General features: G+C 42.9%; 1 protein-coding gene across 3 annotated transcripts in view; it reads left to right on the plus strand.

Annotated features, from left to right (window-relative positions):
• The window catches only part of RORA (RAR related orphan receptor A), a 359,059-nt gene that overhangs the window by 266,905 nt on the left and 71,545 nt on the right, over nt 1-20,609 (plus strand). Inside the window, exon 1 of one of the 3 annotated variants that reach the window (XM_077185317.1) lies at nt 20,381-20,528. The exons of the other annotated variants lie outside the window; for them this stretch is intronic. Within the exon in view, the coding sequence (XP_077041432.1) occupies nt 20,498-20,528 (31 nt within the window). The 5' untranslated portion in view covers nt 20,381-20,497. Of the gene's footprint in view, nt 1-20,380; nt 20,529-20,609 lie in introns of those variants that run through there. 3 annotated transcript variants of the gene reach the window in all.

The raw sequence follows: 20,609 nt of genomic DNA on the forward strand, positions 1-20,609 counted from the left end.
TCACTGCTGCAAAGGAGAGCTTTGTGATGTTGGTCAAGACTTTCTGGATTGCCCCTGGTAGGCTTCAGTGGACCATTCAGTGATGCACACTGCATTCTGTAACTACTAGTGGGGAGATTACTCGAGGAATACTAAAATAGAGTATAACAATGGCAGTAGATTTAGCCAGGAAAGTTTGCATTACAATAAAGAACAGCTAGCATAGGTAACAACAGCAGCCACCTCACAGCAGCACGAGCTTGGTGTTTCCAGATGAATGATCCTTCAGTGGCCTTAGCTCTGCCCTTAGTCACTGCTAAATGGTGCTCCCACTGCTGTGCTGCAGCCTTAAATCACAAAACCAGAGGTGTGAGAACTGTGCTAAGGTCTTACTGGGACAGATGTGGAAACTGATTTACCACTGATACTGAACTGACCTGAATAAAGGGCAAACAGAGTGGCCATAGGTATCTGGGTGGGAAGGAGAGCTGACAATACGGAGCCTCTGAAATCTGCAAGCGTCTCATCAAAATCTGCTTTGGTAATGCAAAATTTTTAGACTAAAAATAAAATCTATCTCTTTCTTTAAAATCCAGCCTGTCTTTATGTACCACCAAGCGACAAAATAGGCCTGATTGTTTTTTCATTTCTATTTTTTTTAAACCTCCAGCAGTCACCTTTAAGAATCTGACCCTTATTCTTTGTGCTAGGGAGATAATTACTCATTCTCAATTGCTATCCCTAGGACCAGTTAATGAATGCTACATAATGAACAGAAGTAGGGCAACTGGATGAGAACAATGCAGAGGTGGGTAAGAAGACTTCATTTGGTGAGAAGATAATGAACATGAGAACTTGTGGTTTATCTGAATACCACCCTTGCCTCCTCTTCAGATAGCTCCTGCATTGTTACTGCTCTTCCTCAGTCAGTCTTTGTACTTGTTAAGTGACAAGAGGAAGGTGGTTATGAAGGAAAGAAAGGTTTCCTCAGCAGAGATTCAGGCAGGAGAGGTTCCTGTCTCTCTCTCTCTCTCTCTCTCAGACCCATCCTAAACATATTTATTTTCTTATGTGCTATCCAGCACCTTCCCAAAAGAGGCTCATTCTGCAGGCAGAATCATCACTGCTTTGCAGTGCCTGGTTTTATTATCTCTCTGCAAAATTTGTCCCTTTCTTCCTTAACAAAACTGCACCAAATCTAACTTTTGGAGGAGAAGACAGGATTGATTCTTGATACATTGATTTCTGATGTGGGTACTGAGAGAAACAGCAGCTGGCCCTACCACTGCAGGTCTTGCCAGGTGTACTGCACAGCTGCACTCTGTAGCCAAGTTTTACTTGTATCTCAGGAATAGCAATCTCTGCCACTGGAGTTCCACAGCCCATGCACACACCCAGGAAGGTAGCACTGCTGTCCAGCTGAGGAGCATCAATGGATAATGCAGATAAGTATTTCCTGTGCCTGACAGCCTCTCCAGAACTGTTTGAGTTGCAGTGAATCTGTGTTTTGAAGCCAGCACTAGCTCAGGATGGGACTGGTGTTCTGTGAAGCCCAGCAGCAGAGGTAGAGGACTCAGTGACAGGAATATTGGAGATGAACACAGAGCCAGGCAATTTGTTCTTTCTGCTCTGGGTTTTGTTAACCTGACTGACATGCACAGACAGGAAATGGGGTCTGAAGGTCTCTGACTTGTTAACCAAAGTATTAATTGCTTAATTGCAAAATTTAGTTCAGTAATGTGCTTTCTGATATTCCAAACACGACTTGACCTTTTATAATGTCCTGTTTGAACTGGAACAAAAATTAGTTGAGCTAGAATTTATCTGAGCGTGTCTTCCTGAGACTGTTTTTGAAATTTCACCTAAACCTGTCAAAGACATGTTTAATACTCAAAATGGCAGAAGCCATAGCCAGAACAGCTTCCAGCTAGATATGTGGTAGGAACATTATGCACACCATTTGCTAATGCAGGCACGTACAGGCCAGCAATAGTTCCAGAATCTCTGCCAGAAAGCTAATGAGAACATAGTTGGCCATAAACTTTCCTGTGACTTGGGCAAGGGCACATCTAATTCCAGTTGTCTCATGTCCACTAGCTGCAAAATGGAGGTATCAAAGCAAAAGTGCCAGAATAAATTGGAATTTCTTGAGGGTTTGCAATGAGAGACTGAGACATGATAATGGAAGAAACCTGCCATGGGCTGTATTTGCATAGGTGTGTGTATGTTTTTCTTGAGCAAACAGGCTGGTTGTGTGTGCCAAGAGCTCGCCACATGTGTGATGGGCTGATGAGGAAACACTCTGTATGCTCCATCCAGAGCCTGTTTGAGGGGGAAAAGCTGAATGCAAGTGTTATCTCTTCTGTAATAGTCCAGGGAAATGTGGAGAGAGGGTGTCACACCCACACCCTCAAAACAGTGAACTGTAAAGGCTGCACTCCACAGTGCTCATGGCCCTGTTCATCCCAAACTAGAAGCCTTTTTTTCTTGCATGACATCCTTTGGAATAGCAGTTAGCTTTATCCCTCTAAGGATCTAGGAAAAGCATGCATTTTTCCTGGTGCTCTTCTGACTTAGGATCTCTCAGGCCTTGTCCCATGAAGATAGGGATCCAAATCAAGAGCTGTTACCCAAGAACTCCCTGAATGGGGAAAACTTTCTCTCCTGCTTTTGAACTCTAACCCCCCTTCCTTCCCATGCCCTCTGCTGATAGATTTTAAGATAAAATTTAGAACCTTTGATTCATCTCCAACAAATCTCTACCAGCAGTCGGCATTGCCAGATTGTGTTGCAGGGCATAGAAGTGCTTGGTGAAAATCCAAGTGCAGTCACAGTGATAATCAGCCATTAAAGGCCTCCTCACAGTAAGCCTGGTCTCCTGTGGAGTGTGTCACCCAGGCTTCTCCAACTCAGTGTGTCACAGCATCTTTGGCTGTTTTCTTCATGTTCCAGCTGAAACCTTGCTGGTAGGTGAGCTAGAGGTGCTATTTGTATTCCATGTATAAGCATGTTTGGAGCTTGCTTGAATAGTCCTACAGGATACTGGCTTTTAGGGGCTGCATGGGCTTAGGTGGTTGGAGGCTGTGAGCCTTGCATCTGTAAGAATTGCTATTGTGTTCTTATCCTCCACTGGTGTTTGATTTATATCCACAAAAGTCATTCCCAGAAGGAATGTAACTAGATTTTTCTCCCAGATTTTTAATTTAATTGGTGATTGTTTACATGGGAATGCTTGCCAAAGTGAGATGATTTGGCAGTCCTCTGGAATATACAGGTTAAGTATATTGATTTCATCTTTTCCCAAAGGAGCTGTTCTTTTTGTGCAAAAGCATCATTGGTTTTGTTCTTGTGTCTGAAACTTTGTTTACATGGGTTTAATTGAATTCTGTCTATATTGTACAGCAAGTGGTAGATTCATATAGTTCTTTCTTCCTGGAATACAGATTGTTTGCACTCTTGGTTTGTTAATAAATCCTGACATTCCCTGAGCAGAAATTCTTCAGTGCTTTCAATGCCATAAATACTGAAAATAGGGAAAATCTGTCCTGCCATTATACACTCAGTTAATAGGAGTTATTTGTAGTGATGGCAGGATCTTAAACCCTTGTCTTAATGTGATCAATACTGTCCTTAGCTTGCAAATAAGCATGTCTGAATTGATAACTTACAAACAATGTCTATAAATCATAATTATTTTAACATTAGCCAGAAGCTTCTGCCAGTCTCAGCTTTTGAATTGTACATTCCTGAAGCAAAGTGAATACAAAGCCAGAATTGCTAACTTTGTTTTCAGAAATCATATGTGTCATTTATTTCCCACTTACGCAAAAAGTTGGTTGGGTTTTGGATCTGTAGTTTCTGAGTAAGCTGTTTGTTACCCCTCTGGAGTTGAACAGCAATTGGAGCACCTTGGCTGGAGTGTTCTTTGATCTGCTGTAGCAGCAGCTCTGGATGGGTCACTGAGCTCTGAATAGCCTGCTAAGGAATAGCCTGCTTAAATGTCCCAGCTCCTGCTGAACTGTGCTGGCCCTGCCAATGGCTGGAGCAAAGGAAACCCCAAAGAGATGATTTGGTAATTGAAGCTTAATTGATTTGGTAACTGGTGCTGTGGATCTATCCATTTCTTTTTCTGGTCACATCTTCTATTGACATTGGTTTTCTACTTCCTTTAAATTCATCAGCAGTTTTTCCTCAGTGATCCTTTCTGTGATCCAGGTCCAGACAAAGTGATTCATTTCATAAAGCAGAGGCATGCCAGCAGAATTCTAGTTCTGCATTAATAATAACAATAACAATAATAATAGTAATTGATCTCCCTTAGGTCCATTCTGCTGGTCTAAGTTGGAAAGAAGATGGTAATGAAGCAGGTGCCCATCCCTGGGCTTCTGACTGTACTCCTGCAGAATCAGATTTCAGTCTGGTGGTTCAGAGTCAAAGTCATTCCTGCTGTAAAGTGAGATTTGGATGGAGATAAATCAGGAGCAAATGTGATCCTTGTAAACTTAAATTAAAAACACCTCTACTTCTCCTAGCAAAATGCTTCTTTCTGACACACCTCCCCTACCAGGGACTCAGTGTTAACAAATGAAGCTTCTCTGAGCTATTTCTCATTCCTTCTTACCGTGTCAAAGTTGGCAATAGATTTCCTGATATTTTGTTTTTCTTTTCCCTCATTCCTGCAGGATTCAGTCTTAACTCAAGAATTTCTTTTGATCCATAAAGACCTTTAGGAAATTAATTTCAAACACTTGATGTTCCAAATACTTTTTGACGCTTTAGGGTATATTGCTGGACATACTGTTGATAGTTTAAAAAGCCAAGACCCAGCAGCTGCAGGAATTTCTGTCCATTATGGAAAATTCAGCATGCTTTCTTTGGTATGGCAATACCAAAAGTCTGCTGGCATACCCAACTAAAGTACTTATAACCATATAAAGGGAATGCCTTTTAGGAATTGGACAGAAACACAGACATAATATTTTCCATCAATTAGATGTTGAGAAGTCCCAGACATACAATGCTGCAAGTGAAATTAGATGCCTTGGGAAACCTATTCCAAATGGAAATCTAATATGTGGGATCCTGACTCAGTCACCACTCCCTCAGTTTTCTACCCTCCCAAAATATATTTGGATATGCTAGTAATGTAAATAAAGTAACATTACACCCAGTAAATATGCACAGATTGGATCATGCAAGCTGCACTAAATGCAGCCATAGACAAACCACAAACTTGCCTATAAGGTATTTTAAAATCTTGCCAATAATGCACATTTGCTGAGTTTCCTATGTTACTGCAGATGTGCAGGGCTACTATTTGTGGAATCCTTTCAGCAAACTGTGTATTATTTATAAATGGAAAATGAGGGAGTTTATGGTGAGCCTTCTGTCATAGTTGTTTGGCACATGGGAATTATAAATAGGACTGGGTAATCACTGATGTGCTTTGCATTTGGCACTGTGGTCATTTCTGACCCAAAGAGAAGCCACAGGAGAAAAATATATGAAGGCCCCTAGCAGCTCTTTTATGCGTTGAAATATTTTTTCTGTTTCACTCCCTGCTTAAGCTGCACACTGAATGGAGTATTCTGTTTTTGCATAATTCTTTAACTGCTCCCACAGCATGGCTCTTTTCAAAACAGTTTGCCCCTAAGTGTTTGGGGGTTCTGTGTTAGAGGAGTGAAAGCAGCACCATTATCAGTGCCACTTGCCAAAGGTGTTTGAGAGCCATCCTGCGGGTGTCCGGGTGAGGAACTGAGCACCCAGAGCTGCAGGGCTGTGCTGATGCTTTTTGGATGTAATCTGAGATAAATGTTCCCAAGTGCACAATGAAGTCTTCTGCAAGAGGAAGTGTTCTCTGAACCCCATGGAAAGCCTTCAGGCCTGGTCTGCAGAAACACCAGGAACAACCCAGCACCCAAAAGGTGCCCTTTGCTTCCTCCTGGCCTAGAGAGGGTGGGAAAGAATTGCTGATGTTACTGGTGGAGCCATTATTCTCTTTGGCACCTCCAAGGGCAACATTTTTGTTTTCTTCTCACATCTAATTCATTCAATTTGCAAGTAGTTCTGGATATTTTTTTAAACTTTTTAAACACAATCTGTGATCTAGTTGCATCCAGTTCTGCCTCTTCTTTGACTTTTTTCAATGATAGCTGCTTTCCTCATTTGAATTTAGTTGGCAGCTGTATTGATTGATGTTCCTGGTAGAATAGAATCCAGCTGTCTTCACTTAAGGGTATTGCAATGCAGGACAAACACTTTAGACTGTGTCATCCATGTAAACAGTCTGTGCTTCTAAAGCTATGTAAATCCATCTGGAAAATGACAATCCATGCTTGGTTTTGCTGTGCAACAACGTGGACAGAACATGGCTCTGGGTTTTTGCCGAAATCATTGCAATCAGCTAGCAAGGTATTATATAAAGGCAGTGCTTTAATGAAGTATACATCAAGGCTGCCAAATAAACAGCTTTTGAGGCCTATGCATATCATTATTGTGGGAAGTGTTTCTACTAGTATATTAGATAATAGGTGCAATTTGAAAAAAGAACATGCAGTCCTGTTCCTCTCCACCCCTTGTGCACCCTTTGGGTGTGGGCATAAAATATTGAAATGTGTAGCTCAGCACATTTTCAGTTCATCTGGTTAAAAAGAAGTTGCAAAGCAGCGTAGATTTTCTTTTGCTTTCCATCTAGATCTGATGTAGAAACCCAGTAGATGGTTTTTCTTAAGTGGGCTTTTTTTTCCCTCCTCCTTCTTCATATTTTGACACTGCACTTATGGGTAGTGCACCTTTGTGACCTTGTAACTGCTAAGACTTTTGCATGAAGCTGTTTTTGCAGATGCAGAGAACAAAGGAAATTACCACCTTCCAGGTGTGCTCCTGAAAGCACATTTCAGGTGTATAAATAGTGCTGTTAGCTGAGGAGTAGATGCTTACTCAGTGAGAGCCCATTTGTCCATGTTCTGATGGGTTTTATTAATTATTAGTACATGGCAGTTTAATCTGTAAGTTTGGGGCTCCCAGAGGTGGAAGGCTCTCACTCTGTGGTCATTTCCTGAGCCTGCAGCAGCTCTGCACCACTTCACAGCAGAGTTTCTACTTTGTGCCTCCACTGGCTCATCCAGCTATTCCTGGTGGAGCTGATTTCTTTTCATTTCTGTAACGGCGTTGCCAGCACTTCTCTGTAGGGAGGTCAGCTAGGAAAACGACCAGGAGAGCTTACAATTCCCTATGATGAGTGAAAAAACCACTCTAAATGGCTCGGTCTTTTTAAAAACCCTCTATAATGAAATATTCTCAAGCCAGGGAAATGCATGTACAGGAGGAGTGCAACAGCTTGCTCTTTATCACTAAAAACTGCAAGCTTCAACATTGCTTTTGTTAAACAGGGATTTTTTTATCTTCCTATCCAATCACCCCCTACCACCAGGCTTTAAAATTCTTTTTTCTCTGGTCAGAAAGCTGGTTCAGATGCCATACCTGTGGTTTCCCTCGTATTCTGGATCTTTTCATAGAACTTGGTTTCCATAGTAAATGCTTTTCAAAAAACGTATGGTTCAATAAAAGTACTCTGCAGTTCTTCATTTTATAAAGGAGTGCTCTCATTAACTCACTGTTGAATAACTCTTACAACCTCAGATCTGTTTGAATTCTACTCTAAATGTTCCATTACAGGCCATCTGACACCTCATGAAACACATTATAAGCTCCATTGCTAAGTTTCTGATCTTAAGTCTTAGTCCTCAAACTATTTTATCATACTTACATTTGAACAAAATATGCTGAGACAGCAAATGGGGATCCACATTTAGCCATGTAGAAACCAGGAGAAAGGATTGGTTGGTATTTACTGTTCCAAAAATGAATGCTTTCCAAACTTCCTAGAGTGGTGTGATGGGAAGCTTTTGTATTCTGTGTTGCCTCTTTTAATTTTGTTTTGTCAAGACACCACCACGTTTGTTATGGGAATTAGAGAGGGGAGGATGGTGCACCACAGTTGTTCAGGGAGCCCTGCTGAACCTGAACACAAAGCATGACACTGAGAGCACATAGATGTGGAGAACTCCCCTGATTCTCCCAGCAATTCCTGTTTAGATCCCGTAACTCAGGGAGAGCCCTGATGAAATCAGGGAGTTGGTGGCAGTCCTGCCCCTCATTTCTGCGTGTGCCTTTTGAGCATCACTTCCCTGCAAGCCCCAGCTGCAGCTCTCAGAGGGCTGCAGCTGCCATGCACATGGGAATGCTGTGCACACGGTGTGGGATCCCATCCTGCAGCACTGCCAATGCCAGTGGGGAAACCACAGCACAGTGCTCCCACTAATCCCCTTCGGCAAAACTCAGCATTGCCAGAAAGCAAGAACAATATTCATGCTAATATTGATTTGTCCTAGTGATAAGGGAAAAATATAACCCAGAAGTAAACGAATTATGTCCTTTAAAAAGGCAAAATACAGCTTTCAGATGTGACCTAGTTGTGTTTGGCTTGGGTTTTTATAACAGCCCTGTGAGCACCAAGGTACTGCAGTGTTGCTGTATCCTGATCCTCAGTCTTGTAAACCCTCTGTACTCCAGCAGTTCTTACAGTGCAGCCTTTGCCAGTCCTTCCTATTGATTTCTTTATCTTCATCAGCTGGGAGAATAATTAGGCCCATTTCTAGTGAGATTTTTCACCTCACATAGAAGCATACAGGCATTCTGCTACTCATGCTACCAGTGTCTTTTAAGTTTGTTTTTATGTCTTGCTGCATTTTGGATCACACCAGTAATCTGTCACATCTCCAGCAACAAGCATACAAAATGTGGCAGAACATTATTTCACTATTTTGGGTGATTATATCCTACTCAGTATCATGGCACATAAAAACAAATTACCAAGAAACTACCAGAGTATTGGTAGGACCAACTAATGGCAAGCTGGTGTTTCCTTTTATTTTTGGGAGAAAACAAATGTGCTAAGCAGTTCAATGGCTGGGTGGGAAATAACTTGAATCAGCAGTGCAAGTAGGGAAAACAAGTATCTGAGCCTTTAAAGGAGAAATATCTGTGACAATATGTAATTATATGGTTGTGTGATCATAAGTGCTCACAAAGCATTGGTGATGCACCTCTAAAATGACAGGTTTTGGTATAGCAGGATGAAACATATTCTGATTTTCTCCTGACAAAGACAGCACCTTTTTCACTTAGGAAAAGGGCAGGCCTGTCTATGATTACCATGCTGGCTGTAATCCCCATGTGAACCCCAACTGCCTCCTCTTTCATACAGACCACTGATCCTGCATGCATTTTTGGGGGCAAATACGAGAATTAGTTCTTGTGTCAGGGAAACTGAGTCTTCTTTTTTGTTGTTTGTTTGGGTTTTTTGGTTTTGTTTGTGGTTTTTTTTTAATCTTAGGTAGGCTTTATAAATTTTTCCTTTCAATTTCATCATATAAAAATTCAGTGTATTTTTTTCCTTCTTAGTACTGTTAAATGTTTTGCAGGCTTAATTTAAACATAATGATTGCCTGAATACATTTGTTTTCTTATTTGGTTGACAAAACCAATGAAGCATTTACATTGCAATGCCTTGGCATGTTTTCAGTTTGGGATCACTAGACAGCTAAAGAGGAAGGGCTAAAGTCTGTGAAGGTGAAAATAATGCACTTATTTCCCCTTATGAAACTGCAAATATTGCTCCTTGCAGAGTACCAGCCCTGAATGGAAAAGTCCACCATGGAATAAATGCTTTTGTGTAGTTTTAAATGCTGTATGGCATGACCAACATTTATACAGACAAAGCAAAAAAGATAAGATTGGGGAGAAAGAAGTAAAATGTCCAGAGCTTTGGAATGGTGTATTTTCCCTGTCCCAGGCAATGCACATCTGACAGCCTCCTGTGGGCTGGGAGGGTCCGTGGGCCCCCTCAGAGGCTGATCCTGCCTTCTGAGCAAAGGGCTGTGGAGTGCTGAGGAAAATTAGGCACTGAGTCCTCAGGAGTGGTTACTCCTCCCTTCTCCTAACATTATCCTCAGAGATCCTTAGGGGTCTCTAGGGATAGGGCACTGTTTAATTTCTCTCCTTTTCAGAGGGGACTCCAAGCCCTCCAAGCAAAGCTACTGAGGATCCAGAATTACCTCCGTTCTTCCTTCCTTCCACTGGAGAAAAAATGTCACAGTTGCAGAATCAAATACCATCACTTTCCCTGACTAGAGTGGCTCAGGCAGCAGGGTTTGGTGACCCTTGCTGTTGGATTGCAGCATTCTGTGGGATGTTGGCAGACCCACCACAGGCACCCACACATTCCCAGCTGTGAAGGCAGCTGCTTGCACTTGCTGCTTGTGTCTCTCGTGTCCTGGGCATTGCTGAGCATTCCTGGGCACTCCTGTAGTGCCCTTGACTTGCAGTCTGAGCTTTCAGGTTCTGTTCTCTGCAGCTTCCATTTGCTACTTGTCCCTGTTTCCCTTCTGTACTGAGGGGGAATGCAGCAGATGCAGCACAGATCCTGAGGAGAGTCAAGAAGCTGTCCCAGGGAATACTGTATTTTCCCATTCCTTCCAAACTGAGGCTCAGAAGGAGTTGTCTGGTGTTTCATGTTGTTCAGAAACATGCTACAGGAAAATGTAATCCCTAAGTAATTGCTTCTATCAGAATATCCTTTGATTTTTACCATATGCCTCTTCTCTGTGATTTTTCAAAATTATTAAGCAGAAGGTTGTGAAGAAAAATGAAGATGATTTCTGAGTAACAACAGCATAAATCCTCTCAATTTTTCACATTGAGCTGGTTTGCCACACCTTATCTATTTCTTGTTGGTACTTCTCCTCCTGATATCAATTTCTGTTCATTTTGTATCATATTAACTATTTTCAGCAGTGCTTCAGAAGCTTCCTCCCTCTGCATTTTGGTGCAGATCTCATCAATACCTCTGAGCTTCAGTTCTTTTTCACCTCCTTTTGAAGTGTTCTTCCATTCACTGAGCACATTGCAGCCCTTTAGCCGCATGCTCAGAGGCTCCTTCCACCGCTCACCTGCCCTGTCCTAGCACTGGGCAGCCTGGCACTTTGATCAGTCAGCTGGAGAGGTGCTTCTGGCTGCTGTAATCCTGGTGAACAAGAGAAAATTAACATTCCTTGGTCTTGTACACCCTTTTTTGTCTTTCACTTTCTTTAAAATTTATTTTCTTCCTACTTCTGTGAGTAGTTATGTTCTTTAGTTTTTCAATTTTTTTTTTTTTTTAGGTATTTAATTTTTCACTCTTTCATCCCCTGGCTCATACACTTTTTAGTTTTACCTCACCTGTTGCAGATATTTCAGAACACCTGGTTCTTTTGTATGAGTCTGTAGAAGAACAGTGCTGTGAACACTGGGTGCAGGCTGTTCACCCCAGAAGGGTGAGGGTGGCCCTGTGGGTTTTAGCAGGACAGCTCAGAGGGGGGCAGCAGGCTGTGCCTTACCTGCAGCTCACTGTGGATTGTCTACTTGAAGTGGTTGGTTGAACAAATGTCAAGTATAAGAGCTCTGATGAAGGACTTAAACTGAAAATGCAGATTGATTTCAGTAGTTCATGCTACAGAGCAGATAAATGACTCTTAAAATAGCAAAAGCACTGGTTTGTAGAAACAGACCCCAAAAAAGTCAGTAAAGACTTTTTTAATGACTTTCAGAAGTCAGTTTCAAAAACCCAAATGTTTTGTCCTTTAGCTAAAAATGGATAGAATAATTAAAAGCATTGTTGAATTACTGGACACCTAAGAACCCAAACAGTCCAGTACTGAAATTCAAGTGTCTGTGCTAATTGTAACTCATAGAGTACATGCTTGCCATACATGGGCTTTGGAGTGAAGAAGTCTGTGTTTTGAGAACAGGGGCGTATGGCCCAGAACCTGAGCAGAGAACTGTGCTGAGGAACAGCTGCCCTGTGCTAGAGGTACCTCCCCAGCTACAGCAGCCTTAAAGTCAAGATTAACAGCTCTTCAATTAGCCTTGACTCTGTTAGAAATGTCCCTCATATTTCATCCTCTGGAAAGGGATATGGGGAAGAATATCATAATGTTTCCCTGTTCTTTGACAAGCCTTTCAGTAGCCCTGTCAAAGATCCTTTAAAATGGAATTGAAATAATCAGGAATGATGTGCCCATGTGAAAAATGCTTGGCACTTCCTTTTCTGTAAGATGGGTGTATGGAAATAAGGTTTAAATTATAAGTTAAAAATGATTCTTATCAAGCAAGTGCTGGTAGCTCAGATCAAATCACTAAAACAGAAAATGAGATGGTTTCTAAATCCTTCCCCTGTTTTGCTTTCTAAATAGCATAAAAAAAAATACTGTCACGAGTTAAATTAATACAAATGCAGATTATAAAACCCAATTGTAGATGAAGCAATAGATGATTCTCTATAGGTGTTCTGCTCTATGTGCTCTGCTTTGTAATCAAATTTATCAGCTTAGAATACTGCACTCCCCTTTCCAAAGTGAAAGATGGTTCTGTGCAGGTGTTCTCTGAACTTGGTGATTATTAGCAAAACAGTGCTCTCAAATAATTACCTTCCTTTGTAAGTGAATCATCTTATTATTTTGCTTCTATTAAAGTCTAGTATCCTTCAACAGTGTCATGTTATCATGTCTAATAATCAGAATTATGCAAAGGAATTATCTGTATGGATTTCATGCCCAGGAACTGTGTCATCGTTTATTTACCACTCTAAGTAGGTATGCAGTGTTTTGTTTGTTTGAAGTGCAGCAGCTGAAGATGTATTGACTTTTGAAAATAGATCATTAAAGTTTGTGTTTTCTTTAAAGTTGAAGCCTTAAAGCCATAATCAGCTGCCATTTATTTTTTACTAATGGAATCAGAAGTAATGAATTTTCTTTGATAATTTCAAGAAGGTAATGGTGGTGTGGAGAAAGAAATCAGGAGTGAAAGCTGCTGAAGTGGCTCTAAAGTTTGAAGAAGTGAGAAATGAGAGAAATTAGCAATGATCTACTAGTACACGAGCAGAGAATATGTTGGACTTTCCAGTGTTTCTGTTCTGGAGCTCAGTATTAATCTGAGGAGGAACTGGAGAAAATGCCAAAGCACAGTACTTACCCCCATTCTGTTAAGCACTGTGCTGGAAAAGAGGGGGTCAGAGAGGCTTGGAAACCCATATAACTGTGGCCTGAAGATTTAATTCTGCAGAGAGTCCCTACGCGGAATTTTAATTGTCCTACAAAGCATGTTGGCATCTAAGCTTGTGTTTTGCATTGAGACATAGGAAATGTACAAGATCTATAGTGCAAAGCTGTATAAATAATGTATATGCTCACAGAAGCAGGAAATATGCTGCTGATCAGCCAATGCCAACTTAGATGAATCCTGTCCTGAAAGCTGCACTTTAAATGTAAGCAGTAAACCCACTACTGACATGTGGCACTACCAACTGAAACACCAATAGTTATAAAAAGAGTATTTCATAATGCAGAATCATTGCTTGGTTTGCTTGACTGGACAGATGCTTCTACTTCCCATGAAAGAAAAATCATTTCCATATTAGCTCTCTGAGTGCCCAACACAGCTTATCTGTCCCACTAATGCTCCCATTCTTAATCACACTGTTGAAAATGGGCAAAATTTGCTTGCTGCTCTCAGAAAGCTTAAGAGGGAGGTTTGACTGTCACTGGGCATGACATGGAGCAGTTTAAGTGCTGGCATATTTACAGCTGCTCTCGAGTTACTTCTGCTCAGTGTGGGAGTGAGTGCAACAGAAATTCCTCCTGTGGAACATCCTCATCCCATATGTGAGACTGCTTCCATTGTTCTCTGGCCACTTACACATCATTTCCAGAGTTTATGGGCAGAAAGCACAACTCTGGCTGGCTGTAGATTAACATTTCTCTGGTTATTCTTAAGAATAGCTGAAGCATTCAATTTGTTCAACAGATGAGAGCACTGCCATAAGCAGCAAGGAAATCAAGAGGCTGAAGTGCTGTGAATCCCATGGCACGTGGAGTGGCAGAGGATCCACTGGGATATGCCCAAATCATCTTGATTGCTGAACTATTCATCAGAAAAAGGCAGGAAGCTCCAGGGTTCCTTCTTGGTGCTACATCTGGCCAGACACATTTGTGAGGAAGATTCTGAGCAGGAAACCTGTCTCACTTCATCTCATGCTCTGCTCACTACTACCATTTGTCCTGCTTTGGCTATCCCTGATGATACAAAACAGGGCAGAAAGGGAAGCCCAGGCATTAAAAAAAGGAAAAAAACCTGTTACTTATCCGTGGTATATAACTGGCTAATGATCTAAAGCCAGTAGTCAGGTCAGTCATAAATTTACAGGAGGTAGCAAATGCTCCAGGCTGGTCTAGGGCATCCCTGTGAGCATTGCAATTCTTCTGTGAATGGCTGTATGCACAATAGTTTGGGAAATGGACCTAACACCTTGTGAAACCCAGTTGTTACCCCAAAAATTGAACAAAAATTCTACAGACCAAAGGCTTTTTAGGGAAGTGAGAACTTTGCTAATACTGTCAAGGTATTTTTCAGAAAGGGACCAAAGCACTTAGAGGTTCTGTCTATTCTCAGCAGGCCTCCAGAAGGCCCCAGCACCTGTCCAGCTGACAGGATCTGGAATTAAATTATGAGCTAAATTATGAGTTAAAAATGGTTAGGCTTAAGATGCTGAGATGCTCAACTGAGCAGCTTTGCCCACTCTGTGCTACAGAAGCCCACACCAAGGTGATAAGGAACAAAAGGACTTTGGAAGATTCTAAACTACACTGAAGATGTTCCACTACGACCAGCACAATTCTCTCTTGGTTGATTTACAGGAAAAGGTGGTTCTTTGGAGAGCCTGTGTATTCTGAAAAATGATTATATGGCAAGGATCCTTAAACAAGGGTCTAGTAATTACTTCTTTGAGGATAATTAGTATCTTGCTGTTCTTTGTGCTGCTGCCAATCAGCAGTTGGTTTATACACTGTCTATTGACGTTTCCCCACCTAAAGGGATATACAGAACAATACATAGCTGCAGTTTTGGCAAGCAGCTCTGGCCAAATACCCTGGTAAGATTATGCATGAAAAAGAGAGCTCTAACAGCTTTCAAACAATTCCTGCTTTTTGGCATCATTAATGCCAGGATATTGCAGGAAGATTTGATCTTTCAAAACTGTGAATGAGAATCTTTCTGAGATCAAACAGGGACTCTGCAGTGGCAGCATGAGGAGTAATCCAATAGCAGTCACTTCATAATGCCCTTTTAGGTGGAGACAAAAGGAGGAGGCTACCAAGTCCAGTTTGATCTATGTCTTGATAACTTTGTATTCTTTCCATGGCCCCACTTGCAATTGGTGGCAGATGATGAATTGGTGATAATCTCATCTTTCTAATCACTTTATTTCCAAATGTACTGCTGTTACCTTAGATTCTGAAAAGCAGCAAATGTGATAGGCTTGCAAGGTGAGAGGAAGCCGGGTGAAAATTCAGTCGACTAGATCTTTAAAATCTTTTGCTACTAACAGCACGCCTAGCTGATAATAATGACTTTGGACTTAGCTTTCATCCAGATGAACCCCAAAACATTTTGTCAACTCATACTTCATTTCACCAGGTGCAGAACTGCAGCAGCTGTTTGGCAAAGCACAGCAAGCAGTTCAACAGTTGGGGATAGCAAAGGACTTAATTGGGAGTTGTGGGGTAGTCTCTAAAATACTTGATTAAGACACATAGCTGTAGGCCCACGAGGCACAGAAGCACACCTCCTCAGCAGGAACTGAGGCGGGCATTTTGGCTGAAGCAAAATGGAATGATTGCAGGGTCAGCATAGTAGCAGTTTTAAATAGATGAAAAAGAGGCAACTTAATGAGGACAACCTCAGGTTCATCTTCAACAGTGTGCTACTTGGAGGGCTAGAAATAAATGAACACTAAAATACCACTAAATCTAGAGGGGGATATGTGTTAGGGAGCAATTGTTTTCTTTTTGGGGGTATTGCATGTATCAGTTGGAAAGCACTTAAAAATTGATTGCCAACAGGGTGGACAGAATTGTGAACTGTGTTTTTAAAGATGATCTAGAGCTGCAGTTTAGTTTCCTACACTTGGTTTTGGGTGTATTTGGTAAACAAGGATGTTGTGATCACTGCACCTCCATGGTTTCAACACATGGCTGTTGTTGAGTAAGAAGCCAAAAGGGCACAAGCAGAGTGTTCTGATGCTTGGTTTTAAACTCTGGTCACATCTAGACCTGCAACACTCAGATGAGCTGGGAGCTGAATGCTTCCCCTGATGGGGACGTGTGATTGGGCTGCCATTGGAGAAAGGCTTTGTTTCAGTATCGCCTGCTTCTTCCCATTTACCAGCAGCTGTTGTCACCATCTCTGGGCAGAGTTTAACTCCTTAGAGGAGCTCTTTAAATGTTGAAAAGAAGTTTTCAACATTTTCTATAGATGTTTGAAGTCCTGAAAAGCACTTGAGCATTTCTGGATGTTACTGCCGCCTACTTGAATCAATATAAGATTTCCTAAACATTTTAAAGAACTTATTTCATTGCAAGCCTATGAAGACTTCAGAAAAACATTTAAAAATATGCAGAATTATGTGGATTTATACTGCCAGTCTAAGCCCATTTTATAAGTGAAAACATATACGTAAAACTAGCTGTAGGTCATTTTAAAAGAGGTGAAGAAGCTGTCTTTGCTAAAGCTGAAAATGTGGAGGTTCTGGATGATTTATTGAAGTGCTCTTATATCACATTTCCTTCCCAGTAAGTAGGTTTTCACCTCCATGGGAGAATGCAGCATGCAGCTCTTGCCCTGCAAAGGTTTGCATGCAGTGATGGAGCAGTGGGGAAATGCTGTACCTCAGAGTGGTTTGACTGCTTCAGCTTCATAACAAGCCTGTGAGGCTAAACCTTCTTCAGACAGGGGGTGATTACATGACACATTTTCTTTTTTAAGAATGCTTTTTCCTCTATGCTAGGTAGGGAAGAAGGGTGGTGGTTGTGCCCTGTGTTTATTATTCAAATCTTAAATTTTAGTGATAAGGAGGTCTCAAAATTATTCCTAAATTAAGCCTAACCATGCAGCTTAGGCAAGAATGCAAAACTTGACCCAACAGTCTGCAGAAATGCTCCCCACTGACATTTCAAGTCAGAACAACATAAACATCTTTGTTTAATTAGTTGCATTTAAACTACTTCAGTTTGGGGATGTCCTTGAACAAATAGTTAGAAGTAGTTGGTTCATCTTAGAAGCTGAATTTATTACTTCGCTCAGTGGGTTTAAAAAGAGGTGGAGGAAGCTTCTCAGTGTTTTCTGTCCTGTGCCTAGAATACTCAATTAACACTGTCTCTTGCATTACCAGTGCTAATAGCTGTCATAGGTGTTTCCCCTTTCTCTGTTAGCAATTTAACACTTCTCTGTTTTGCAGCAGGGTTGAAAAGATTTCTAGAAACAGTTGTTTCCCTCAGATTGCTGCAGAGGCTTGTGGTTAGGCTGACAAGCTGAACACCTTTTATGTCAGCACAACACAGAGCAATACTTGATAAGGTTCCCCAATCTGTTCCCATCCCTAAAGCAGCAATCTAAGGTTTGTAGTTCTTGGATGTTTGGGTGTGCTTGGGCTGTGCCACAGTGGCTCAAAGGATGAGCACGTGCTGTGGTCAGGGTCTGTTTGCAGGCCACTGCTCACTCTGAACCATTAATAAACACATCTGACATGTTCAGGAGGTCTTGGAACACAGAAGTCAAGGCAAGAATTGAATGTACCCTGAAGTGTAGTTTCTCACTCCTGTGAAGTGTTTGCAGTCTTGCAGTGTTTCATGGGTATCTATCAAAAGCTGAAGGAGCAGGCAGGATAGACAAGATTCTGGAAGCTGGGATGCATTCCTATCAGTCAAATGAAACCCTGCTGCACAAACAGTGAGAGCAATTGCCTGTCAAGTGTACTGTAATACTCAGCTCAGTGTTATTTGACTGGCACATTGTGTTGTCACTGATACCGTGTCTGAACTCCAGAGAGACTGTCACTATTGCAGTAGTTTGGTAAATGGGGAAGGAAATGGATTTTGGATGGAGTTTTCATGATGAGGTCAATGTGAGACAGAAAACCCAAGTGCAGATGGGTGTGTTTACATATTCCAAAGTCAGCAGATTGCTTTAGATGGGATATTGATAACAAATAATAAACTATTTTAGGTAGGCTCTTCTCACATAAAATGTCTGATGACAAATCTTCTGTGATTTTATGAAGTAGCCTTTGTAAGAATGCAATTCTGTGTTGTCTGCTTATTATTGAAGCCGTTTAGCACATCAGATGTCATTCCAGATTACCAGTTGCATTTCAGCTGGACTGGAAACAAATCCAGATCAGTAATAATGTAATGCTGTGTACCTTAAGGTTAAATGTCTGACAAGACAACTAGTGCTAATGGACTATGACATTTTTCAGGCCATTGGTCTGACATTACTTGCTGTGTCAGAGCAAAATGTTTACAAAGATCTAACTCCACATTACAATGCATTAGGACATCATTCTTCTCTCTTGTGCATGCTCCAAGCTTTCTGGCTGCATCTAAATCCCACAGCTGGCCCATGTGTAAAAGCAGCATCCTGCAGGCCTGAGGAGCTCTGAGCAGCACTGCTGGTGGGATTTGATTCAGTCCAGAATGCCCTGTAAGGTTTCTGTTCAGTACATTGCAACTTTACAGCTTGTGCTGCAGGTAAAACTCCATGAGCACAAACCCATCTGGGACCAGCTCTGCCACTGTACATTTTCTGAGCAGTATCTCACTGTACATGTGCTATTGGTAGGAATGGCTTAATGTAAGGAGAGCAAATGTAGATGAAAAATTTTATGACAAAGATACCTGCTAAATTTACACTACTGCAGCAGATTAGCTCTTGGAATTTTTAATGTTTTAATGTTTTTTGAAAGAAGGAAAATTTAAAACAGTATTTTGCATTAATGGGGCTTGAATGACTAGACTGATAAATGGTAAGTACACTTGGATCAAATCACATTTAAATAATATCATACTGTATTAAGAACTCATTAAAGAAATAGGTAAGAATTAGCAATTAAGGGCCATTTAATACTAGATTGTTTCAGTGTCCTCATCTCATAAAGGCTTTCTAAATATAGGGCTTCATTTCAAATATTAAGATGGTTCCTCTGGCTTTTGTTTGTAACTATTTTCCCTTATTTTTGTTAAATACTTATACTTCTGATTGAATTAGATTAAATAGTATAGTATATTCTGTCCCCTCTTAAACAGCTTGTAATGCATCAATTTTTTTTTTTTTTTGGTGTGGTTTTGTATTTCATGAGAGTTTATTCCAGTGGCTAATACAGGAATTGGAAAAAAATACTGGTTTTGTTAATGCAATTTTCAGCAAAGTGTGTGTTTTTTTAATAGCTCGGATTATTTTTGTGTCTGTGGGTGTGCTCAGTCATGCGCCATCCCTCCTGTAGTGTGGCTGTGTGTATATCCATGAATGTAAAACTTCATCTCACAAACTGACAGTACGGTGACATCTGATGCTATAGAATAGATGAAAACTCCAGCAGTGGTATCATGTTTCAGACGTTCCAAGTAAATCCTAGGAAAGCATGAACCCGTCACCAGACAGATTTAAAATGTAAATGCTGCTCTGCTTGATCGAGTCAGCGACTATTAACTGCGGAGCGTTGTGCCAAGATGTAGCGGCAACGCGGTTATTTTTTACTTAAAACAACACTCGGGGGGGCTGCGGGGAACAAACGCGCTGGAGCTGCGGGACCCGAGGGACGGGAGCTGCTCTGGGGCGCTGCGGGAGCGCTTCTGCCGCCGGGGGCCGGGCAGCACCTGCCGTGCAGTGCGGGGCCGGGCAGCACCTGCCGGGCAGCACCTGCCGGGCAGCACCTGCCGGACCGACCCGTGCCGTGCGGGGCCGGGCGGAGCAGCACCTGCCGAGCCGAGCCGTGCGGGGCCGGGCAGCACCTGCCGGGCAGCACCTGCCGGGCCGGGCCGTGCCGGGGCCGGGCAGCACCTGCCGGGCCGTGCCGGGCCGTGCCGTGCCGTGCCGTGCGGGGCCGGGCCGGGCAGTACCTGCCGAGCCGAGCCGTGCGGGGCCGGGCAGCACCTGCCGGGCCGGGCCGTGCGGGGCCGGGCGGAGCAGCACCTGCCGGGGCCGGGCAGCACCTGCCGGGCCGTGCCGCACCTGCCGGGCCGTGCCGTGCCGTGCGGGGCCGGGCGGAGCAGCCCCGGGGCGGCGGGGGCGGTGCTGCGCGCCGGGCGCGCCCCGTGACCGCCCCTCGGCGGCGGCAGGGGAGGGGACGGGGCGAGCGGTGTAAACAAGGCGGGGGGCCGGGGCTGGCTCGGTGTTAGCGGGTCACATGGAGCCTCATATGGGCCGGGGGATGGCGGCGCGGCGCGGCTCTCCGCTGGCAGGCGGCGGCTGCTGCTGCTGAGGCGGCGGCGGTGCTGGTGCTTCACGCCGAGGGCCCGTCCCGCCTCCCCTCCCCGCCTCCTGCTCGCCGCGCTCCGCTCCGCTCCCCGCCGTTCGCCGCTGACAAATGATGTGCGTTGTGCTCGCCGCGATGAAAGGTAGGCACGAAAGCCCGGCCCGGGCAATGAGCGGCGCCGGCCGGAGTCGCGGCGCTCCGCGGCCTCCGCGCTCCCGGGGCC

Source organism: Agelaius phoeniceus, chromosome 13 (assembly GCF_051311805.1).
Source record: "Agelaius phoeniceus isolate bAgePho1 chromosome 13, bAgePho1.hap1, whole genome shotgun sequence".
Classification (NCBI taxonomy): Eukaryota; Metazoa; Chordata; class Aves; order Passeriformes; family Icteridae; genus Agelaius; species Agelaius phoeniceus.